This window comes from Convolutriloba macropyga, chromosome 13, assembly GCF_964194025.1.
Source record: "Convolutriloba macropyga chromosome 13, txConMacr16.3, whole genome shotgun sequence".
NCBI classification, from domain to species: domain Eukaryota; kingdom Metazoa; phylum Xenacoelomorpha; order Acoela; family Convolutidae; genus Convolutriloba; species Convolutriloba macropyga.
In genome coordinates, this window is record NC_134480.1 from 17,399,520 (window position 1) to 17,425,910 (window position 26,391).

The window sequence follows — 26,391 nt, forward strand, 5'->3', positions numbered from 1 at the left end:
TAAAACTATCGATCACTGGGAGCGCATATATTGGGTCTTCGGAAAAATCAAAGTCTCTAATTTTTAAACCGAAAACGATATTGACAAAGACAAATGATTTCATTTAAAAAAATGAGTTCACGTAAGCAGAAATATTATTTATTTCGCTACACAAGATAACGGTCATTTCAATAATCGCCTCTGATTTGGTTCCTCGTAGAGAATTGCCTCGGTCCTTTTCTGAAACCCAATGATATTACGTAATAATAAAAATGTCCATATGAGTTTTCTTGAGCACTCTTTAGCACACTTTTGCTAATCATAAATAAATAACAACGAGTTTTTCTTGGCGAGTATGTGATCTATAACATTTCATAATAACTGACTTACAATTGAGTTCGTCCGAGTAGTGGTCATTTCCACTTCCACAGTCGTTCACTCCATCACACGTGTAACCAGTGGGGGAGGCGACCACAGAATAAGCCCCGATAGACACACACGTGCCAGACACAGAGCAATGGTACGAATCAGAGTCACAACTCGCATCACCTGTATAATTCATAAAACAGATAAATGAGAGACTTGAATTTTTTAACTTGCGGCAAAGCAAGACATCCCGGGCCGAAGTGTACACCCATATTCCACCGTTATTAAGCGAGAATAAGTGTGTAAAGCCAATTCCACTCTTAATTAGCAGGGATAAGAGTGTAAGAGTGTAATTTTGAGAAAAATACACTTTCATGTACACTCTACACTCTTTAATACACCCTTATTACACTTTTAAAAATACACTATAATTACAGGTTGATCATACGCAATAATTAAGATCTCCAAATCAGAGAGTATTAACCAATGTTCAATTTTGAAGTCCGTTACGCAATATTATTATTATCATTGATCCGTTTCGACATAGAATAAAACTTTGTGATTAATTACTTAATCAGAAGTTAAAAGGCCATAATGCATCCCTTTTCAACCACACCCCCCCCCCCCCAAAAAACTAATTGGGAGAAACCCCGTCATTCTCGAATTTTATCGTGTAAGATCTGATAAGATACTTATCAAAATCAAGATAAAAATTAAATTTTGCTGAATTTTATCTTATAAGATGTGATAAGTATCTTATCAAACCTTGCGCGATAAAAGTTCACGTAAGGCAAAAATTTTTTAACGTGTGAGATCTGATAAGTCATGTATTGATGATTTCGACTTTCAACATTGCCGTATAAAGTAGTCAAGTTCCTATGAAAGTAAAAAATAATCAGTCAGCTAAACAATTATGAAACAAGAAAATGTTTTCTGAGTCTATTTTGGCGGCAGTTTTTTTTTGAGTCTCAACTAGGTACTGTGACTCAAATTAGCAGTCCAAAATAGTTTTGAACTTTGAAAAAAATGTTCAGCCTCGCTTCATAATCAACACTTCAGAAAAAACCCTTGACACTTGAATAAAGTCTCAAAAGCCAATACAAGATATTTTTCTGTTTGTTGATCTGACGTTGCATGTTGTAGCTTTTCGGCTACGGCTCGAAAACAACTCTTATTGTCTTCAATTTGAAGAACATGACTTGGTTTTATAATTTTTACCGTATAAGATGTGATAAAAATCTTATCAAAAAAATGAGTCATTGTTTTCCGAATGTTTGTCTTACAAGATATTATAAGGCCCTTATAAGATCTTAGACAATAATAAATCTTTGTCAGGCAGAATTTTTATCGTGTAAGATCTGATAAGATACCTATCAAAATCAAGATAATATTTAAATTTTGCTGAATTTTATCTTATAAGATGTGATAAAAATCTTATCAAACCTTGCGCGATAAAAGTTCACGTAAGGCAAAAATTTTTTATAGTTTGAGATCTGATAAGTCATGTATTGATGATTTCGACTTTCAACATTGCCGTATAAAGTAGTCAAGTTCCTATGAAAGTAAAAAATAATCAGTCAGCTAAACAATTATGAAACAAGAAAATGTTTTCTGAGTCTATTTTGGCGGCAGTTTTTTTTTGAGTCTCAACTAGGTACTGTGACTCAAATTAGCAGTCCAAAATAGTTTTGAACTTTGAAAAAAATGTTCAGCCTCGCTTCATAATCAACACTTCAGAAAAAACCCTTGACACTTGAATAAAGTCTCAAAAGCCAATACAAGATATTTTTCTGTTTGTTGATCTGACGTTGCATGTTGTAGCTTTTCGGCTACGGCTCGAAAACAACTCTTATTGTCTTTAATTTGAAGAACATGCCTTGTTTTTATAATTTTTACCGTATAAGATGTGATAAAAATCTTATCAAAAAAATGAGTCATTGTTTTCCGAATGTTTGTCTTACAAGATATTATAAGGCCCATATAAGATCTTAGACAATAATAAATCTTTGTCAGGCAGAATTGTTATCGTGTAAGGTTTTATAAGGCAGAATTTTTTAGCTTACAAGATTTGCAAAAGAAAACTTTTATTGTGTAAGATCGTATCATACCTAAAAATTTGTCTTTTATGAACTGATAATTTGTCTTAGAAAGTAATTGTCAGGCGACGCATAATCTTATAAGTATTCGAAAAACATTTATGTAAGAAATTTTTAACACCTTACACTATAAAAATTCTCGAATGCCTGGGGAATAAACGTTTGTTTTAGTCCAAATCTTATAGTACTTGTCCCCTCTCTCATTGTCCCCTATCATTATGACATCTCATACTTATCCGATGCGTCTATTACAAGAAATTTTGGCCAGTTTCCATTTGTTACAAGGCAACGAGAGAGGAAATCTTGTCGGAACCCCATTAGAAAAATTGTATAGAATTTCCGGTGGTAGTAATTATACTTAATTTTATGCTGTTCCCACTAAACATTGTAAGAATGCAATTAAAAATGAAGGATAATAAGAAAAAGATGCTTCATAAAAAATTTTGAAGATTTTACGGTTCCTAACAGGAAAAGAGTGGGAAAAAGAGCTTCTCCTTCAAAAAACATAGTTGCGACTAAAAGGTATTTTTGCCTCTCAAAGCAAGAAGAACACAATTCAGTTTCTTAAGTTGCGAATATTTAGCAGTTTTTATTCTTCTGTATTTCACCGAAAGAAAAAACAAAAGTAAAAAATTTAAGTGCTCAAAATGTAGCACGTAAAAATGTAAACTTGCAAACTTATGTTGTTCTTTTTTATTCTGATTGCTTTCAGGAAAATTAATACTCATTTTGCACGGTCCTTATGATTTCTGATAAAAAATTAACGGCTGAGGAAAAATTTAACGGCTTTAAGATAGATCGGCTGAGGAAAAAAGTCAAGCTTAAGCTAGACAAATTAAAGACGTACAGTATCCTTCGTCTGAGTAGTCCATGCAGTCGTTGTTTCCATCGCAAACTTTAGTCTTGGCTAGACATGGTTGTGTTTTGTCGAAACAGAGGAATTCGCCCAAGTTGCATAGTTCTGTAATTGACTCATAACCTGAAGGTAGAGCAAACTGCCAATGATAGTATCAAAATACTTGTTTGTATCTATCCCCCCCCCCCAACATAGTGGGGCATATAACTTTTACACCACCTGGGAGCACGTGTTATCTTTTTATATACTAACGAGCAATGTAACTATATATATACATTGTAAGGGGGGACATAAAAACACTGGTAGGGGAAAGGGGTGGGCCGGGGTGGAACAAAATAGATCAAAATGTTAACTAGCGTTCTGCACATAATCAAAGCAATAATGTCAATTTTTATAAGAATACAATTCACAGCAAAGGGGTTTAAACGCCCCCTGCCTATAAAAATTCCATAATTAAATTCCGAATTTCCTTATTTTCTTGAAGTTAGGGGAGGTGTTGTTGTAATTTATGTTAGTTGTAACTATTTTTTTGTAAAAAGTATATATTTAGGCCCACTTATGAATCTTTTAATGATAAACAAGAAAATTCTATGACGCGCAACTGAAAGTTGATTGACCAGTTTTTTCTTCAAATCTTTCTCTCTCAATTAGTTCACACTAACATCCGTCCTCGTCAGAGTATGCGTAAGTTGGTCCACAGTCGTTCTTCTGGTCACAAATGGAGGCACTGGCCACACACCACTGGGATCCGGATGCCTTGATAGTGGAGGAGTTGCCACATTTGAAGGGACTGGCTGAGGAGCACTCTGCGTCACATTGATACTCATCCTAATTGTAAAGAAAGCTCAATTAATTGATTTTGAGCTCCTCAAGCGACGGAAAAGATCCATGTCGAAACCCCTAACCAAAATGACCTCTGGTCAAAACACACTTTGAGAACATAGCTTTCGCGGACCGAAATTACAGACACTGGCGGCCACAAGAACGCACGGAAGTCTGGACGGAGTCTGAACAAAGTCTCATCAGAAGTCAGCTGGTTGTGGGTCAATGAGCCCAAAATCAGGAAAGTCGAATGATGCATTCCATTGTGCCCAAATTGACTACTGCAAAAATTGCTTGCCATACAAGGTCGAATATGATTTTTGCGGAAAATTGCGTGTCATAGAACCATAATGGAAACCCGGGAGGGTTGTTTGAAATAGATTCAGGATGCTTCAAGTGGTACGAGTCGGAACAAATCGAGTGGGAACATTGAAGAGTGTAATAACCCTCAGTTTGTGGTATATGAAGCTAACAACGTTGTAACTTGATTAGAGCTTTGGTGCAACGGAACCGTGCCTGGACGAGGTTCAGGAGATGTAGTTTCGAGTCCTCAACGCTGTAATCCTTTAGCAGTATATGCAGTTAGCTAATATATCACAGTTGCGTTGTTACAAGATATTTCACGAGAAACAGATTCGGTATCGGAATTAATCAGAAGAGATAAGAGTTATCAATTTCAAGGTTATTTGATCCTTTTCTACAACCGATCGATAACCCTTAAAAATATGCAAAAAGTATTTTTTTGATTGAGAAGTGATAGAATGACGCGATAGACTTACTTGGTAGTTTCCGCAGTCGTTTGACCAATCACACACTTTACTGGCAATCGAGGCACTGAGAGCGTAAGGGACGTCTAATTGAACACACCGACCAGTCACCGGACACACATACTCGTCAGATTGGCACGAATCGTCACCTTAAGTTGAACATATTTTATTTAAGTAACCAATTGTTAACACATTGACATCGGAGCACAATTTTTGAAAAAAAAAACGAAACTGACGCCGATGGACCATTCAAGAGCTTTCTTGAGTTAGAAAGAACACTTTTAATTACCGCTAATACACACAAGAAATTTGTTTAAAATTATGGTTTAGAGAGGAAAAGTACAGTTAAAAGTTTGTGCAGACAAGTTTAAAAGTATCGCATTGCAGAAAAATCTCATATTAGGGATAAAAAATAACACTAAAAGAAAGTGTAATATGACGCAAAACAAACTAAAAAATAGACTCAAACATTTTTTTAGCAATAAAACATAACCGACTAACGTCGTGCGAATTGCTCTCAAACGACCGGCGAGCCGTTGGCTTTGTCAGTAGCTAACCAGGGTTTAGTGAGCCTAGCTTCAGCTTGATTCGACTCTGCAACTTTTAGTTTTCTGGCTTTGTTAGTAAATAAATCAAATAAAAAAACTGATATTTTAAAAATTTTCAAAAATTTTACAAAACTAAAAAGAAAAGCTTCCAGATTTCGCAGCAAAAATGTTCCGAACTATTTTATGTCTCTGGAGATAAGTCAAGTAACCCATCTGCAAGACTTGAAAAGCTTCGTTGGCCACTAATGATCGTTAAACTCAGAAAAGGACAAAATTATTCAAAAATTTCGAAAACAATCGCAATTTTAACAAAATCTTGCTAAAATTCATGATATTAAAATCTTCAAAACTATTTCATCATCTCAAGAGACTATCAAGTATCCCTATGCCAAGCTTTAAATCGTTTCACTGGCTCATGAAGATCCATAAACTTGGAACATGATAACAATTTTCCAGAAATTTGATAAAAATTAAATTTTATCAAAAAAGTGCTAAAGCTAGAGTAATTAAATATTGATGACCATTCCATTAACTCTTAAAACTATACAACATCTTATCATCAAGCCTTGAGGAGGTCCCTAGGACCCTGGTGCCGGAAAATGATCAAAAATTCAAAAAGATTGAAAAAACTTGAAAAATTGCAAAAAATTTTCAAAAATCGCTGATATAAAAATCTTGAAAACATTCCACTACTTCTATGAGCTATGCAATGACCTATAATTAAACCCTAGAGGAGGTTAATTGGCTTTCGAGGCTGGAGAAACTTAAAAACCGACAAAAATTTTCAAAAAACTTGAAAAACAATGCAAGTTTTAACAAAAATTGTGATAAAGTTGGTCATTTTAAAAAATTGAAAACTATTCCATGGTACATTTAATTTTTCAGTAATTTATTGTCAAATCCTTTAGTACGTTTTCTGGCCCCTGCGTCTGGAAAGACGTGGATAATAAATATAAAAGTTCAGAAAATTGAAAAATTTTGCACGTTTTTTCAAAAAATGCTAAAAATTGTGATGTTAAAACGTTAAAACCATTCCACTGCTAGAAACTATGGAGTAAACTATAATAAAACCCTAGAGCAGGTTTCTTGACACATAGGGCTGAAAATACTCGAATAGTGACAAAAAATAGTCGAAAAAATTGTGAAAATTAGTATAGAATTGCGTGTTTTAGCGATCGGTTGTTCGGGAGCGGGGGGAGGAGGAATGATGCACCGGGGGGCTGATTGGGAGGAGGGGGCATCAGTGGGGTGGCGGAGGGCAACAGCTTGGTGGGGGCGGTGAGGGCAATAGTGGGGGGTTCAACAGTGGGGGTGTCTTCAACCTCTAAGAACCGTCCTTCACACCATAAGTATACGTCTCCAAAACAGTTTGAGCTGAAACAGAGATGAAAGGCTCTAAGAGCACTTAATACCCGCTGGGCGCTACCTGTTTATCTCGTTTCCGAGGAGGAAAAGTCAAAAGCGTCAGACGAAAAAACGGTCAAGCGAAAAACTGCTTAAAAAGACCGACAGGACTAATATAATTGCTACAAACTTCGTTTGAGAGCAATTAAGTATATTAGAGACTAAAATCTAACATTTCCAATAATATCATTCATCATGCAAAAGTGCTATCTATTTTTAAGCACGTTTTTCATTTTGTTCGAGAATAATATTTTTCACTAAGTTGCTCCAGCAGCAAAGTCTTCGTTTGAACCGATAGTTTTTTTTACTGTTTTCAGCTTGGAATTTTATCCAAGAATCAATTTTCCGAAAATATCCTGTGATTAGGCACTCTTAGGTCACTTTCTTTTTTACTGCTTGTTATCAAAATTTTATTTCATAAATTATTGTGGTTCATTGTCTTAATTTTAAAAGAATATACACCAGAAAAATTTTAAATTATGTATTCACTTAGTGGTTTTGTATCTTTTAAAAAAAATCTCCGCAATTTTTAAAACAAGAAGTTTTAAACGAAAAGTGATGTTCTCAGAAGCATTTCCGCATCGTCTCGACAACAATAGTAATTTTATTTCTGCTCATCGCTCGACTTAATTTTGAGATTGGGCAGCGGACCTTTATCTAATTTTGTACATCATTATCGTCCCTGCTCACGTCAACCGGATATAAGAAACGATTTTTTTGATAACCATATAAGTATTTGCGTACCAATTAATGTCTTTCATAAACTAACTGGGTTCTGTGAAAAACATTCCACTTGAAAAACCAAGCAAGATCAAGAAAGTCATCGTAAAAAACCACAAAATATGCAGACGAAAAAATTTTATTTGATGAGATCTGAAAAAGCACTAATGAATCATTTTGCCTGTCAAAACAAAAAATTATATTAAAAATAAAATGTTTCCACTGTCAGTTTTTTGAATGATATATTTTGTAATATTGCCAATTTCTCTACGTATCATTTTTAGCACTCAATTGTTAGCTCCATAGTTTTTCATCGTAGCTCGACTTACTATTGACTTTCATTTTGAACAGCACTTCCTAAAGGTGAATTCCACACATTTTGTCATTTTTCAGTGTTTTTCTATATTTTTTTGTAATTTTCTCATTTTTTCTTCTTTAGATTCCTGGACTGCATGATTAATGATATCTTTCTTGTTTTAGGACACATGTGAAATATGACAAGTTTATTCTTGCTAAGTTATGTGTGTAACTTCTTGGAGTGACTTCCGGACTGCTTTAGAAACACTGGAGGCATCCAATTTTGTTTTTAAGTAGTATATGATGACATGCAAAAACATTAATCAGCCTCGGTTTAACACAACGTTTACGACCAATTAAGACGTACACGAAAATTACATAAAGTCTGATTAGATAGATAGGGAAATTTGGTAAGGTATTAGATTATCTAAAAGTAGGATAGCATACTGTTTTATCTCGGGCGATCTTGTTTCTTTTTCAAGTATTCTTCATTGCCTAAACGGCTAATAATTTTTAAAATCATATCAGGCATGACAATGTAATCTCTCACAGCCACATCGATAACTTAAAAATTTATCTCAAATAAATTTTACCATTAGGGGAATTTTATCCCACTACCTACAGAACATCAGTTTAATGTTCTTTCGTTACACCACGCTGCTGGTTGGTTTACAGCTTCGGGGCATGAAGCGTGTGCCGAAAAGTTGAAATAAGCGATCGTTTCAAAAGTCACTACACATAGACCAAAGGTCAAAGTTCAGTTTTCAGTCATATAGATTTGCTACAAATAAGTTGAACCTTAAGAGAAAAGTAGATAGCATCGCACTGCTGGCCACATGGCTGTTCAACTGCATGTTTTCGCGTTTTCTCCCTTATTTCAGTTTTCAAGAACAGACACCACAACGAGATTGTTTCGATCTAATTTCACGAGATAACAACGAGAGGCCGTTTCAAAGGTCAAGTTGAAATTTGAATCATACAGACAACAACATTTTGTCTGAAGTCAATGGCTGAAGTTTTTAGAAAGTTAGCCTCCTTCTCAATACTAAACTATGGTCTATAATATCAACAAAAGTCCTGAAATCAACGGAAGATTTTTCTGTTTTTTTCATGATGTTTAGTTTAACTACAATGTACAAAAATCAGTTTCAAAATTAAAAATTTGATTTAAAAAATTTCTTGATATCTTACAGTTGGCTTCATCTTCCAAGAAGGGACAGTTTTTGACTCCGTTGCAGACCCCAGTGACACAAGTGTTGTCTGAACATCTGAATTGGGTGACACCGCACGTACTACCTGAAAGTAATCAAATAGATAACTGCCATTTATAAGCTTTGACAAAAAAAGTTCAGACATCTTTCTTACGACTGTTAGTTTAACAAGAAAATATCAAAAATTTCTCGCACTTGGTTCTGGCCATTTCTTCCATTTTTCATATATTCCATTTTCGATTATGCATGATTGTTCTTTCGTTTAAAAGCAAGGCGAATGCAAAGGAAGCCGAATTAAAAGTAAGCCGACAGAAAAACAAGCCGAAAGTTATGTAATAGTTATGTAATCTATCAGAAATAATACATTGTTAGCCGTTACAATCAATACTGCGCGTAGTATTATAGTGCATAATGTATTCCAATGCGCCAAAGAAACAAAAGTACGTCAATTTCAGACATCTAGTGTGTACGGGCCTCAGCGGACCGCTGTCCATGGCCATGCCTCTCATCCGCTGTGGGATGTAATCCGGAAATCGCGGGCCAGTTATCGCGGGCCAGGGGCAACTTAAAATACCGGTATCCCAAAATTTGTCGGCTTACTTGACCTCATTTTCAAAATTCTGCTTGCTTGCCTATCGGCTTGTTTTAACGCCACCCACCTAAAAGCAAGTTAGGTTTTTACAAGGCTCTGTGTAAAAAAGACTGCATTCCTATTAAAGGTATGAGTAGATCATGCTCGCCCGGGTCGAGGTTTGTTAAAGAAAAATATGGTAAGATTAGCGGTGAATAGCGGTGAAAAAATTTTTTTTTCACCACATCCTGTATCTCTGAATTTTTTTTCACCGCATATCTTTTTCGTTTATGCCCCCCCCCCAAGTACTTTATGCGCCCCCATTTACAGAGCACGTGCCATTACATGGTAAATCATTGTAAAAACATCACCGTTTAAGCGATTTCTAGCGGTGAATTTTTTTTCACCGCAAAAGCGTTGGCTAAAACTTTTTCACCGCTTAAAAGTTTTTTTCATTCATCGCATTGAGCGCAAATCTTACACTTTTTATTCAAATTCACAGCAAATCTTACATCGTTTAGCGATTTTTAGTGGTGACACCTCGACCCGGGCGACTGATGAAGAGTTAAGCTTGAGCTTTCCATTTAATTGTGCTGCTGGATATCATTTCGGGCATTATTGACCCCCCCAATATTATTCAATATTGACCCCCCTCCCCCCTCCCCCCCCCGAACCCTCTCCAATAAAGTTTTAAAGTCCTTTCAGAAGTCGAGGTCTAGACTACTAAGGGAAACCATGCATAATACGACATTTGCTGGTCTTTGTAGTCTTTGGGTAGGGTGCTGGACAGTGAAATTCTAGACAGTAAAAAACCCCTCCGTAGATTTTAGGTTTCTGTTCTTAAGTCGAGGCCTAATACTGTAAACAGGAAACATTACACAACATTCTGTAAATTTTTCTCAAATTCCGCTTATTTTTTAAACAATACTAATTAACGACGACGGAGTTAAACAAGGAAGCAGGAAAAATACCACAAGTTCAGTTTTGATTAACGTGACCTGAAGAAATGAGTTTGATCACGAATGGTAGAAAATTTTATCAATTTTATTTTAGGGGTAATTTTTTTCATTTGAAAGTTTTTACTGTTTCAACAAAATGGAAAGGCCATGATTCGCTTACATTAAGTAAATCTGTTACAGAAGTCAGTTTACAGACAAAGAATGTTTATTGCTTCGAGGTTGCTCCAAGGTATTGCCATTTTTTTGTATCGAATGGTTTTGACTAATCAATGTAAAAGTATTCACAGGAAAATGTCTATTGGAATATTTTTCTCGATAGAAGAAAAAATTATTTACAGAAGTTACATAAAATAGTTACAATTTGTAAAGATAACAATTTGAAAAATAAACACAATTTGTGAAGATAATAATTTGAAAATGGCCACAATTTGCGAAAATAATAATTTTAAAGATAGTCACAGTTTGCAAAAATAGCAATTGTCAAAATAATCTTAATTTGTAGGAAAAAAACTAAAATTAAGAGGAATTAAAATTTTAAAATTAAGAGTAAATTTGTAAAAAAAAATAAAAATTTTAAAATCAGGTACAATTTGTTAAAAAAAACAGTTCCAACTTACATCCGAGTTCATCATTGTAGTTGCCAGCGGAGGATGAGTTGCAGTTAGCTAGACCATCACAGAGACTGTCATTGTTCAGACAGATCCACCCACTGGTCAATGTAGTGTCACACGTGAACTGAGTCAGGCCACAGTTGCTTTCGCCTAAATAGAATACCCGATTCGCCACTTCCTGGTTTTCATACAATGATCATATATGATGTTATACAAATAATAACGTATTTCTTAGATGGATCCTTGCATGAAACCTAGGAAATCATACATGATCCTTACGGGAAAACAAGGACTTAATTCACAATTCACATCTCATTTATAATTAGCAAAAATAAGATACAACACTTCCCTTACACCTTACCCGGTTTTTCTAATTAAGTAATCGACTTATAAAGAGGTCTTCAACCGTTAGTTGGCCTGAAAACATTTTACCTCGACTTCATTATTTGTGCTCAATTTGGCCCGGCATTAAACGGCGAACTCGACATTGACTCAAATTGAATATACAGTTCTCGAGTTCAAATCGACTTCGAGTTTTGATTTAGCCTCAGTACAATATTTTATCTTTCAAAAAGTGTGATAAAAATTTGCTTATTTTTAAATAATTGAGATGCACATGAAGCTTTATTGACAATAAAATTTTATATTTCAGGGGAAATGTGATTTGGATTATGAAAAAAAATGACTCGTAAATAGATTTTGGTTTGAATTCGACACGTGTTCTCGAATTTTTAGTTTAAGTCACTATCGACGCTAATTTGAATAGATTGTCTCTTCATGAAATTGAGAGATCGACTAGGGTAGTCGGCAGGGATGTAAACTATTATATACTTATAATTTTGTTTTCAGCATACACAAAAAAGTTGCCTGAAGATGATGTTACTAATTTTTGAACGTTAATAGGTACTTTCTATAAGCAAACAAACTATCGTAAGGGAGCAGAAAGATTAAGTGCCTGGTACAATTAATTTCCGATTGATGCCACAAGGTTTTTTTGATTTTCTCGACCATTGCTGGCCAAATTTACAGCAGAAGTAGAAGTTGTTAAAACGATCTGGCCCATGTTCTTAATGTGTGACGCTAACTGGAGAAACATTAGCATTAGTAGTGGTTCCAGTCATTATAGAGGTTGTTTCGGAGAATAAGATCTTTCTGTGTCCCTTGTTTGATTACTTTTAGTATCTATTGGGTAGTTTATTTATTAGACCAGTAAACAACGTTTTTGATATGTTAGGTATGTTAATATGTAGCTGGAAAACTTGAGCCTTCATGCGTTGAAAAAAACATTTATATAAAACATTTTTTCAACAGATGAAAATTTTTGACTTTTCTTCTGTTGATAACAACGGTAATAAAATTACTCTTTTTTATCGCCACTCCTTTTTCTACATAACAATTTGCAAATATAGAGTAAAATAAAAAGTTAGCATTAAAGAACAAATCGTTGACGCTTAAGAGCAAAAAACTAAGATACGTTTCTCTGACATTAAGTTTACTTATAAAATATGACAGCAAAATGTCAACAATAGCAACTGAATATGTGAGGACGATGTTTTTTTTACCAGCAAAAGGAGCCGAAAGCAATTCAAAAAATAATTTTTTAGTACTTATTGCCGGCAACGGCCACACCTCAGCGCCTCAAGGGAAATGATATGAAACTTACAGTTCTTTTCGTCGGAGTGGTCGTCACAGTCATTCTCTGAGTCGCAGAGATCACTCTCGGCCAGACAGATTGTGTTGTCAGTGACACACTGGAACAAACTCTTGTCAGAAGTACCTCCACATTCTGTGCCAGAGTTATAACCTAAAAGTGCACGTGTGTTAGAGCAAATGATCCATCATTTTTTTGCAAACCTAGAGGACTTAACTTTCCGGAACCATATTATTAAATTACCGTAATATAGTTCATAAATTATAAATTATTATAATTTCATAAGATATTAACTTATGGTTAAACATTTACAAGCTGTCGGTAAATTGTTGTTTTCGACATCATCACTTCTTATAAAACTACGATAACGATAGAAAAGCGATTAAAAATTGACTTTATTTTGTTAGAAATAATTTCAGTTCCTGTGCTTTTATTAACAACAGGTATTCATAAAATTTTCATTATGATTTATTTTAGGGCCAGAATTCTGTTCTAACGTAATTAGCAATTTCATGATAAATTTGGTCTACAATTCTGAACTAATTTTGAACATCATGAACTTCAATTCTGTGTTTGTGATCACAATAAAAATATCAAGTGACGACTTTCTCAAACGACGTTTAACAACAGGTATTAAGTTGAATACGTACATCCAATTTCATCCTTATAAGGAAATAATTCCCCACAGTTATTGTTGCCATCACACACGTGGGAAGTGCAGTTGGTCCCCCCGCAGTAGAACTCAGTCACCCCACAGTTACTATTGCACCCTAACTCATCCGCCATGTCTTCGCAGTCGTTCACACCATCACACACTTTAGTAGTTCCGGACTCGTCGGCTTTGACACACGTGCCAGATGTTGGACAGAGGTACTCGCTTTTACTGCAGGTTGAAGAACCTTGAAAACGATGTTCATTTGTAATTGCTTCCTGCGTTATTAAGCGTTTACTTAAAACCCGACTGTGTTTGCTACTTTTCCTCTACGGCAAAAAAGGGTAAGTGAAAAATGGATGCGCTCTCCAATTTAATCATGAATAAAATTATTTAGGGATCTGTTACGTCCCCCCCCCCCCCCTCCAGCTTAGTGGGAATATATGTTTTATGTATACGTGCATTATTTTTACATAGTAACGTGCTCTACAGCATCACAACATTTGTTACGGGGGGCCATAAAAAACACTGGGGGGGGGGGGGCAGAATAGATCCTTGTTTAGTGAGGTCGAGCTAGCCATAATAAAATAACAGTTGGTACCATAAAGGGGGAAGATTTTTTACTATAGATAGAGCATATTACTATTACATTTTTGGTGGATGGCTGGAGGGGGGAGGGGTATTTGTTCATTGCTCATGAAAAGTATTCAAGTCTGACAAGTCTTAAATGTGTTATGAGCATAGCTCTGAATCAGTACTGATTACTGATACCTAGACTTGGAATTTGACTTGCCCAGTACTGATATTGACTTGGCGTTAAGTAGGGGGATTGCAGATGCAGAAGAAATCAACTACATCCGAGAAGTAAACATCATACACACGTATGATTTTTGGGATCTATTCTGTTTCGCACCCCCCCCCCCAGTGTTTTTTATGACCCCCAGTTACAAATTATATGTTGTTATATAGCACGTTACTATGTAAGAAATTAGCACGTGCGCCTGAGGGTCATAAAAAAATTATGCTCACTAAGCTGGGGGTGGGGGGGGGGGGGGGGGCAGAATAGATCCGATTTTTGTTTTTTCAACGTTGCGAGATGGCATTATCCAGTTGAATACTATCCTCCCTTTTACTTTTAATCTGCTTTTAAACTAACATCCAGCCTCATCCTGGTAGTGCCAGGGATTGGCTCCCCCGTATTGTCCACAGTCATTCTGTCCATTGCACACGTAAGTGTCATAGTCCAGACACTGCACTATAGTGCCAGTTGTATCTCGGCACGCGAACTCGGAGTTCGTACATGTTGTGGTACCGTCAGTACCTGCGAACAAAATAGGCACTAATTTCATGAGTATAAACAGGAAAAAATTAAAACTTATAATTGTTGTTTAACTTATAAGGGTTGTTTTGCAGAGATCTCTGAAATATAAAACAGACCCAAGTTGATAGGTAAATATTGCAGAATTATAACTTCGTATTAAGACATATGTCACAATAGAAGTTATAATTCTGGAAAACTTTCCTATCAACTTGGGTCTGTTTTATATTTCAGAGATCTCTGCAAAACAACCCTTCCCTCCCTTATTCTGTAGCAAATTTCTGTTTTCTTTAGCATGTGTGAACAAACGAGAGCGTGGTAAACATCAGAACTAAGCTTCACAATTTAAAAGAGTTTTCACAGTCGTTTCATTTTGACAATGTTCCATGATTATTCCACCTTGAATCGAAGTTTGGTACACCTTGATAAGACATGCTTGATCTTGACGTCTTATAGTAAGACTTGGAACATCTCGCCAAGAACACCAACATTTCTTGGTAATTGTTCATTGTTGCCAACTTGTAAAAATTTGAATAAACGCATTTTTTTCAGTGCGTTGATTTAATCACTATTTACAAATTCAACATCAATACACGAAACTAAAAATATATCCAAAAAATATCCAATAAACGTATGTGGTTCAATGATGACAGACATTTAGAACTTTTTTTAAATACCTTTGCAACGTTTTTGCATGGAGTTATAGCAGTACCTGGTTCTTTCCCAGTTTCCAAAAATTGCTAATGGTCGTCAACTTGACAAAATTGGCAGCCTTTTGTTTTTCGCAGTTGATTCAAGATAAAAGGTAATATATATTAATAGGTTAGCCTTACATCCCAATTCGTCTCTGAATCTGACTTGTGTTGTGGTTGCGAGACAGTCGTTCACACCGTCACAGGTAGAGGACACGGGGACATTGGTGCCTGGATTGTAAACTGTACCTGCACCGTCGTCATAGTAACACGCGTACTGATTTGTGCCTGAGAAACCTAAAACACAATTAAAAAAAATTGCGAGCAATTTTAATTCCGATTTTGTTTGCTAATATTAACTACTGGGTCACGCCTGTCTAATGGTGGTTGATGTCAAAACTTTTCAACAGTGATTCCGATTTCCTTTGTCATCTATTCCAAAAAACATAAGTACTGATTTAAATTTTTTCGGATGCGCTTTTTGTAGGAGTCTATTTTAAAAGTAAACTTTTTTTCATATAAAATAGAGATGGATTCTTTATGATATTACTAAGATAAAGATACAAATCTGAGTCAAATGTAAAAGCAAATAGTTCTATTTTCAAATGATTTTCGTCAGAACAAATTTTTTTGTCAGCATAGAATCACGACATTTTGTATATCATCTTAAAACACTCCTGGAAATTCAGCGACCACTCTTAGTTTCTATTATTTATGTCATTTTCTTTTCATTTATTCACGTTAAAGCATCTCATTCTGGAGAAAAAAAATCAGCAAAAAGTTAAGAATTTATTCTCTCCAGACAAAATAATACTATGTTTCTGTTTTGCAATGCAAAAAATGTCCGGCAGATTAGTTTAAATAATAGTATAGTACTTGATATAACTCAAAAAATAATCCTTTAACACCCATTGGTTGTCGAGAATTGTGCTCTTGAATTTTTTCTCTTCTCTAAAAACATATTTTGTAAAAAAAAAACAGAACAGCGGTCAGTTTTGTTCGTTATTGCACATAATTTAACTTTACTACAAAACATAGTTATTACCAATATTTTTCATATAAATGAACGTTTGGAGCTCATTTTTGTTTCAAAATTTACAGCTATTCCAAAATTTTACAAAATGGTTAAACTCATGAATTGCTATGAATGTTGATGAAAATTAAGAACTAGATAACACCGACAATTTGTTAAGATAATTACTCAAAAATTGAGAAAAAAAACTGTCATTTGTAAAGAAACTTTATATCAATGACCTCGTATACTAATTGCGTACGTTATTGATAATTTACGAAACTTCGAAACAATATTTATAGCGATGTCGAATTCTCTGAATTTAATGAACTCTAGTCAGCACTTTTTTTCACGCCTATATCGTTTTCGTCATTATTACAATTCAACGATCACGAAAATAACTTACATTAAAACATTGTAGCTAAAAAGCTTCTGCAATAGTTCCTCAGAGTGTTTTTCAGCGGTAACCAGCATATTTTAATAGTAAAAAAAAACAATTCAGTTCTGAAACATTGCATATCAAGAGAAACATTGCATATCAAGAGAGCTTTTGGTCATTGCATTCATACCGGCTAATTCAACTTAAAGCTTTTGAAAAAAACACTCAAGCGCTGAAATAAAAACTGAGCAGCAAAATGCCTTTCTTTCATAGCTGGTATCTGTTATATACTTCAGTAATATATAAGCTCTTTATATTTAAGCTATCTTAAAGTAATTACTACAAAATCCACTCAGCTCAGTTACAAGTACCCAAACAGAAGTTGGAATCGCATATAAAGCAAATTTTGTGGATGGAAAGTAGGTTATACATTTTATTTTTCATTATGAACTTTACGCGAAAACCAAGATTAGGCGCTGCTAACTGGGAGATGAACAGAGTACGGGCCTTCCAGGAAAAAAACAGAAGGTCTTTGGACTGATTCAACGCTGATTTACCCTGTGAGTAACCTCCGTTAGCGTGTTCGTTAATTCCTTCTTGCTCTTTATCTCTCAATTTCATATCTAAGCAAGAACATTATTGAGGCAAAATCTTTGAAATCGGCGTTTCTTAATGTCAAAATTTTATTTTTTTTAGTAAAAACGCGTGGTGTTAAAAAGAAGTATCAATCAATTGGTTCAGACTGTATACAAAAATAAGATGTTCACGAGGGTGTATTTCTACGCAGAATTTGAACATTTTTGGCTGAAGGCCTTTTGTATTATCTACTGAAAGAAAAGGAAATTTCCTCTACGGAAATAACGTGTCAAGTTGATCTACATGCAAGGCTCTAATTTTGCTTCAAGAGGTATACGCACTTATACGATGCCTGCATAAGCGAGCCAACCTACATACACAATTGAATGGATATTTTTGCGAAGAATTTGAACACTTTATTGTCCGGAATCATTAAAACGCAAAATGAAAGCCCGAGTGTGTGGGTTCCTTTACAGATAAATTAGTATCTCGATTAAGAAAGACTCAACCTGGAACAAATTGCAGCTGAGTGTTGAGTAATTTGAGGAAATGATCTTTTGGTCGACCACGAGTTTCATAAAAAAGATTATTTTTAAATTTAAATTTAGGTAGATGTTATAGCTAGTTATAAAATCACTCACAGCTGTATTTTAGTGCTGTTGGGTGATCATAGCAAACTTACAGTTATACTCGTCACTGTAGTCCCCGCAGTCGTTTTTCCCGTCACAAAGCGAAGAATTGGCTAGACATGCACTTCTAACTGTCTGAGGTCTGGTGAGGGTGTTGAAACCACACAAGAATTCATCTGCATTGCAGTTCACGCTTCCAGTCGTATGCTCACCTAACAAACAAAAATACACACACGAGAAGTTGCGCAATTGTTGCCATTTTTTATCTCCGAACTTGAAAAACTAATTCTATGAACTGTACGTTAAGTGAAACTAATTGTAAATGTATTAAATTGTGAAAATTTAATCAGCTTTCTTCTTGTTTAGCTCAGCTAGACAGCACTTAGCTTATGTCTAAATTTGATCTTAAATTTCTTACTATCAATCTTTCAAGACAAGCAAACATTTTTTGAGAGACTTGATAGAGTTGTTTAGCTAGTTTCGAAGTAGATTTCATGGTCTTTTATTTGTACAGAATATCATACTTGCCTCAAATTTTGAAAAAGAAAAAGTCCACGGGCATCTGCAAATTGTTTTAATTCCTGAAACTTTATTTCACATAAAACATCACTTAAAACGAAGTCTAATACTTCAATAGAAGCTTATTAGAGCTTAGCTAACATTTCAAGTTAAAGGAAAAAATATCTAAACCATAAGTATATAAAAATATCAAGTAAAGAAAAAAGAACAGAGAAAAAATAAAAGTAAACAATATATTTCAGAGAAGAAAATAAAAACTATAAATAAGGAAAAGTAAAAGTAAAACTAGGATAATAAAAAAGAAATTAATGAAGAGAGATGGGCAAGGGAAAATGTGATTTATTTTGCTGAAATGGGCTGTTCGTTTCTTTTCTTTCGTTTCATCACGAGAGTTTTCGTCGTTGGAATCTTCGAGGATGTCATTTTCGTCCATGGCAAGTTGTTTCCAGCTAAAATAGAAACATCACTAAAACACAAGATGATTCAAACTGATGTGTATGGACAAATATTCTATGATCAAAACCAGGAAACGTTTAGCCAGCGGAAATAACAGTTCATTGAGAGTTCCACGCTGTCATAGAAATCTCATTTTATTAATTCCCGATTAACATGAGGGAGCCATAAAAGTAAATTCGAGCGAGAGCAAAAAATTTCTCGCCGTTAAAAAACTTTTTTCTCAAACGGTTTATAAAGTGTGACTGAAGAAACAGAACAAAATTCCTGTTCTGTTTTACAAAAAAAGATCGGCCAGCAAGACGACATATATTTCTTTGATGTAGTATTGAGAGCGGAACTAGTACGAAAAATTAATCTGGCATACATAGCGCATATTTTCAAGTGCTAAATACGACCACTTTCACCACAAGGCAAAAAAGTAACGCGCGTTTTTACCAACAACGTAATATCAGTTGGGCCTTTATTTTCTACTCAATAAACGAGCCCAACCGTAGGCCTGGAATACCCAGGTCCACATTTAAACCAGAACAAGATCTGAGTGTGCAGAGGTGTCGTTAACATTGCTAAAATTTGCTTCGAAATAGACGACTCAGGGGAACAACTATGAGCGGAGCGGGTGGATCCCGAAGAAAGCAAAAAATTCTCTGACAAAAACCTCGTGGATATTTGTTTTTTTTAATAGCAGAAGGTGAGGAATTCGGCGCCTACGCGATGTTCAATCAGGCTATAACGCTATCGCTTATTGAATAATTGTTTGAAGGAAAAACATTAACAATTTTATGAGATAGGCAGAGTTTATTCTCTCGAATTTACAGCCAACGAGGCAAACTATGAAGAATTTTCGAAAGGAAAGTGAATATAGTTTAGAACTTGATGACATCCCACAATCAGCTCAAAGTTTTACTGGGAATTTTGAATAAAGAAGCGGGATCGAACTGTATATTGAAATTCAACACCACGTAGAAAACGGAGCTTTTTTTCCTTTTTGAATTTCTTCAAAAATTGCAATTAAAAAACCAACGCAGACCAAAGCAATAATTCTTGCAAAGAAAATATTTAAAATTTTTTTCCTCGCAATTCATTATCTACCAAAAAAACTACATAAGGGATCACCAAATCAAACTAACAAATTACATCAATTAATCGAGCTCACCTATATATAACTGGTAATTAGCCAGACTGATCATTTATACTGTTCTTTTTTAAATTCTCTCCCACATCCGTCGATTTTGTTTATTTGTCAGATCTCATTTGCATAAAAAAAGAGATCTTCTATTGTTCGATTTATAGCTACTCTGGTTTTTTTGATACTGATTTGTTGATTTATTTTGCTAGGCCTGCCATAAAATTTTTGAAGAAAATTTTTCTCGATTTTGAAAAATTGTCTTTATTAAAAAACCAAGGAAGCCACGTAACAATTATTTGCGCATAACATTCCAGTTGCTCTTGTTCTCAATCCCTTGTAAACTAGCAGAGAACTTTTTGTCAAAAAAGACTAGTGCAGACTTCATAATCATAAGTTGCCTAAACCGTGCATTACATCAAAAATATTTGAATTTGTTTGAACTATTCAAAACGTAGTAGCTTCAACGTAATATTCAGACCTTCAGAGAAAAAAAATGGTTTCAGATACCCACGTTCAAGTATGTTTCTTCAATTTGAGCCTCCTAAAGTGCATACCTATTATTCTATGCGGGATAAAACTGCTGCTTACAACAATTTAACTATGGGAAAATTGAACTTAAAAGACACTGAAAGGGAACAAGAGAGCAAAACTATTGGAAAAATTATCTAAACTTTTTCTTCCTGAAAGCTTTTCAGAAATTTTAAACCCGAAATTTTAATTGACATGATTAAACAGCAAAAAGTTGTTTGCAATCGGCATTCATGTTTCATTTGATGAAACAAAGGGATGCATCAAAACACAAGATAGAAATGCGGCCATGTCCTCAAAACCGAGACGAAACACAGAAATCTGATCATAATGGGGCTTCGAGCTCAAAAATAAAGTATTTTTGATATAACGACCGAAATCGCAATTAACTCCTGCTAAAGGAACCCTTATAAATGCAAAACATTAATTATATTCTTGCGCAAAGTATTATTTGCCTTGATTAATGCAAAAAATAAAAAAAAATGCTCAACAAGACTAAGAAGAATTTTAGTTTGTAAAAGTTTTTAAAATTGTCGACGGTACTATCTGAAGGTCGAACAGTTGGCGAGAAGACACATATTCGTCTTTCGGTTCTTTCCTTCATGGTATATTTTTCAAAAAAACTGGAAGAAAGGAAGTACTGGCAAACTACAGGAAAATGACCGCTCTTAAGATTTATGGTTGCAGCGGATGAGTGATTGACATAAAAAAACTGTCAAGAGAAAAAATTGACTGAGATTAAATTAAAATGAGTAAAATTTAAGTTAGATAAAACCCTTAATATCTATCATTCTAATTCATTCTGCGAGATATTGGGAGCTAGAAAATTTCAGTTTTATCTAGATAAGAGCGTACCATCCATCTATCTTAAAATGACTGTCAAAATTTCCAGTTTCCTAAATTGTTCAATTTTCCAGCTTTTTATGCTTAAAAAACTCTTACTTTCGCAAAATCGATCATATTTCTTGGCGTTAGACTACCAAAACGCTTCAGTCACCCTTCGTTTTCCGTAAATCAGCAACCCTTTGTTTTATTAAGCGTCAGCCAATGTTTACTAATATTTAAACATCGATAACTTCTCGAAAAGTCGAAATTAAAACAATCATAATCATATCAAAATAATATTCCAAATGTTTAAAAAATTGATTATATATCGGTCCAATTGTAACGTTCAAGCTTCCTAATTAAGCAAAATTTTTATAGTTAAAATTTTAAATTAGGTCTTACCTGAAGTCAAAAGTCAGTTACGGAGTTGTTCAAAATTTTTCAAGATGGATTTTAAGTTGATCATACAGAAAAGCGTCAAATTCGTTTTCATTTCAATTGCTTCATTAACAAAATAGTTGTACGTTTTCGAGTACAAAACTTTGAGTAAAAAACTAACTTATTTGGTTGAGATGTTTTTCTTTCATGAGGGCGTTTCAAAAATCTGACGTCACTTTCAAGACGGGCTCCAAACAATAACCAATTTAGACCGCAAGTTAAATTAATTTTTAAACTTGGTTTATAACCATTTATATTCAGTTTTTTTGTAAACATCGGCTTTTAAAGTGACAAGAAAACCTTTAATCGTTTTTCAAGCACGCGATAACAATCCGATCTTTTCTCATTTTTCTCAACAGAATTTGGTACTTAGTTGTCACCACTTGAAAAAACAACAACAAAACAATAACTCTTTAAGTGGCCAATTTTAGATTAATTGTCGTTTTGCTTTCAAAAACTCAAGATACAATTGTGTGAGCATTGAAGCAAAACTATTTTCTCGAGAAGTTTGAGAAACGAAACACCGATACTTGTTAAGACGCCATTTTGAGTATCTCTTACTGATCACTTCAGCTCGAAAGTCAACTATTCATTAAAACCATAAATTTGAAACTGTTCAAATTATGGACATAAAAACCAGAAGTATGATAAAAGTACAATAGCAAATCGTTCAAAACCCGAACATATAACAATGGTAGAGATTATGTGTTACTGTGTAAACTGGAGAAAACAAAATATTGTCAAATAGTCGCAATTTTTCACGCTTCGCCAAACTGAAGATGATTTTGAAGATAGTTTTTCGCATCATAAAATCCTGTATTGAAAATCTAATTTCAACTACAATTTTATGAACGTATGGCAATCATGAGTAAAATTATAAAAATTGATTCATGTTAAGAAAACTAAGAAAATTGAATTTCAATTTCTAGACGAGGAGGCGCGGTAATGTGCGAACAAAAAAATTCCGACCAGTTCTCATCATTTTTGCTCAAAGAACGCATTTTGAAGTATAGACTGAAATATGACTAATTGAAAAAAAAAGATATTGGAAAAATATTTTCCATTAAGAAAGAAAAGACTGACAAAAGTCAGATTTATCTGAAATCTTAATATAAAAATTAAATATATATGCAAACAAAGAATAGGCCCATAAAAATCAAGTTTGTTAACATCAAACTCCAGCAAACTCAAAAAAGTTTTCTGAATAGCAAAAAACATACAGAAGAAAGGATTTTGTTGATACAAAAAAAAGGAAAAGATACTGATATTCAGTTAAGTGACGTATGTTTTTCAGGAAAAAATGTACAACGCAGGAACTTGTCATAACCAGATAAGGCGAGTAAGCTAGATAAATTAGGTCAACTTAGACAAGTTAATTAGGTGTTTGAAATAAGCGTTCTTTTTTAAACGGTTAATGCTTTTAAGGCGCCATAGGAGTGAGATGAGTGATATATCTGAAACAAACAAATTCATGAACAAAAGCATATTGAGCTGTCGATATATTTCGTTTACTTAGCAAAGTTTTATTTGTGCATCAGGCCAAAGTCGAAAGGAGTAAATTAAATTTAGAAGTAAACTAGAGAGCGACCATTTGAAGTGAACTAGATACTTTGGAAAGAATTGGAACTTCAATTTGAAGTAAATAAAAGTTCCATTTTGAATTTGCAAAAGAATGGGCAACCCCAAACCTGGTACCCCTCAATTCTTTAAGTTATTTTCATCATTGGACTCTGAAAATTTGTGGGGATGTTCCCCTAATGATCTTCCATATAGAATAGGGATGCGAGGCCAGTTACACTTTTTCAATCTGGGTTATTAGCACCGGTAGTGATGTTATTGGAAAATTTTTGATATTTTAATTACAAATTTGACAGTTTATGTATGAAATAACGGTATAAACCAGTCGTACTAACATGTACTTGTGCAGTATTGTATTTGGTGTTCAGGGGAATGGTTTAGAAAATTGTGGGAGAAATTTATTTGCATTCTGAAATACCGTGTGGCAGAAATTGTCCGACCCCCCCATCCTCCAGGACGGGAAGGAGTTACTAGTTGATAATCAATCAAAGATGGGAGGAATCCCCAACGATCCTCTATTGTGGATATGTTTTCAGGCCAACCAGACCACCCACCCTCCAGTTATTAACACCGGAAGAATGTGATTTGAAGGTTTTTTGGGTATTTTACTGTGAAATATGACTGTTTGAGTCAATAATAATGGGATTACTAAGTCGTAATTTCATGCAGATATGAAATAACGTTTGCATGACCTTGGGAGGGTCTTAGGATGCAACAAGATGATTTTTGAGAGCATTGGTAATTATCACAGGAAGATAGTTATCACCAAAATTGAAATAGTAATTTCCTAAAAGTTGCAGTCGGGTTGACCTGAAATATGGGGGATAGTATAATTTTCGTACGAGGAATCAGCTTTTAATGTCAGATCTGACCCCACACCAACCTGCACGGAACTAACCCATGCCCGTGCTGCGGAACGTAAAATCCGATTCGCTCGTCGAGCACTATTAGTAGCCCTACAATTTTTGGAGGTTAGTGTAACTTTTCAAGGCTTTTCGATTGGTGATGTTTCAAACCCCAGATTCCGATCACAAGCCCGTGCTGCGGGACAACCTGAAAGTCGAAAACCAAAAAATCCACTTTTCTGGCTCCCAATTGAGTTTGATATGGTAAAAATATGATAACCCAGGACAGTTAGTGACAAAATGTACCCACCCTGATCACTTTTCCAAATTCAGATTTTTCGGATTTTGGTCTCCTCGACTCTTGAAAAATTTTCAAACTGCTATCGACTCGCAGCTGCTGGTTGGTTGGTCATAAAACTTGGCAAGCAAGTTGGTGGCACCCTATATTTACTAAAAAACTTACCCGAAGACCTTTTGACCACTACTTTGCGAGTTATTAGGTTTGGAATTTTTGGGGTTATCGGAAGGTCGATGAAAAGTGTGCGCGGTCGTTTCTCGTGTTCAATTGGGAGTTAGGTATTAAAAATTTTGTGGGTAGGTGCAAATATGAGGGTGATTTCCATGGCAATAATTTGTTTTTTATCAACTTGACCCCTCATTATGGACGGGTGACCTTTGGATGATCCCCTGGATGTCAAAATCTTAGATTTTAGGAAAATTGGTCTCATCGGCATGTCTTATTACAGGGAACTGCTTGAAATGGTTTCAAAATTGGCATTTACAATCTTTCTTGGATTTAGGGTTGAGTTAGGTTATTTATTCAATACATGTTTTTTGACAGGGATTTGTTGCAGCTAGTTAACTTGTTATCGGATACAGAGGAATAACATTATTTCAGAGCAACGTTCAATGTTTACTCAGCAAACACTGATTGACAGTTCAAATGTATATTTGAGATAAAACGAAGTGGGTTAGTTTACAAAAGAGTACAAAGTTTGTTCACTTAATATAAGGAGAAAGATGAACAATGGCTGGTAGCAGTTGAATGACAGAGCATAATTTGATAATGATTTATTTGCATAGCAAACAGAGCGCTCCTAGGGAATGTGAAAGATCTCAAGTGTAATTTGCAATGTTTTTTAAAAGGTTAAGAATGCAAGACCAGTTGGGATACCATAAGCATTTTTGATTTAATTCCTTTGGGAAGTGAAACCCGGATATTGTTTTTTTTTGTTATTTTAATTACTATTATAAATTGTCTTAAGTTTGGCCTTTCTGTTGATCTGCAAGTAGTTTTCTTACATTTGTTATCCATATAACTGGAATTGTTATTAAGAGCCTCATTGTGAAATAATTTTTTTCAAGGCAATCTAACTTGCAACAGCATACCAGACTGGAAGAGGGTAAATTTCACGCTAATAAAGTAACGCTTGCTTCAACACTTCAAAACCTTTGGTTTATTCTATTTGATCGATCTTCTGGGCAACAGAATCCCCTCACTGTTAGCCAACTAGACATTCAGAAGACGAAAAACAAAAAAAAACAGGAATCAAATGGTTTTCTGAGTTTGTCCTCAGAAATAGAGAATCAGCAGGAACTGATACTAGAGTAAAGAGAATTTCTAGCTCCAGTTGCTATTCAACAAAAAAGAAATGTTGTCTGAAAATTTTCTGCAATACTTAAAAAATAGCGAAAATACCACTGCTGGAAGAGGAAATTAAATAAACTAATCGATTTAATTGAGAAATCGATTGATTGGGGGCTCTTTTGAAATGATCTCATACAGAAAGAGTTAAAACAACGTATCAGCAGCACGGATGTACATTTCGAGGCATTGACAAAGTATAACAATACTGTATGAGTTTGGGCGGAGCATGCTGAAAATTAGGCACAGTTTGTAAAAATTAGTAATAAACCAACAATCTTTTATCTGTAAACAACAAATGATAAATTATTTAAC

At 34.7% G+C, this 26,391-nt stretch overlaps 1 protein-coding gene across 2 annotated transcripts in view; it reads right to left on the minus strand.

Moving 5' to 3' along the window:
• LOC142352298 (protocadherin Fat 4-like) overlaps positions 1-22,214 on the minus strand; it is a 103,732-nt gene extending 81,518 nt beyond the window's left edge. The window contains exons 1-12 of one of the 2 annotated variants that reach the window (XM_075404825.1): positions 22,130-22,214; positions 18,170-19,084; positions 15,662-15,817; positions 14,667-14,831; positions 13,509-13,757; positions 12,871-13,011; positions 11,214-11,357; positions 9,047-9,151; positions 4,899-5,035; positions 3,960-4,125; positions 3,289-3,420; positions 370-528 (exon numbers count right to left, since the gene is read on the minus strand). In XM_075404825.1, coding sequence (XP_075260940.1) covers positions 370-528; positions 3,289-3,420; positions 3,960-4,125; positions 4,899-5,035; positions 9,047-9,151; positions 11,214-11,357; positions 12,871-13,011; positions 13,509-13,644 — 1,120 coding nt within the window. In that variant the 5' untranslated portion in view covers positions 13,645-13,757; positions 14,667-14,831; positions 15,662-15,817; positions 18,170-19,084; positions 22,130-22,214. The other variant, XM_075404824.1, reaches the window with a different exon arrangement.
• Between the last annotated feature and the right edge of the window lie 4,177 nt (positions 22,215-26,391).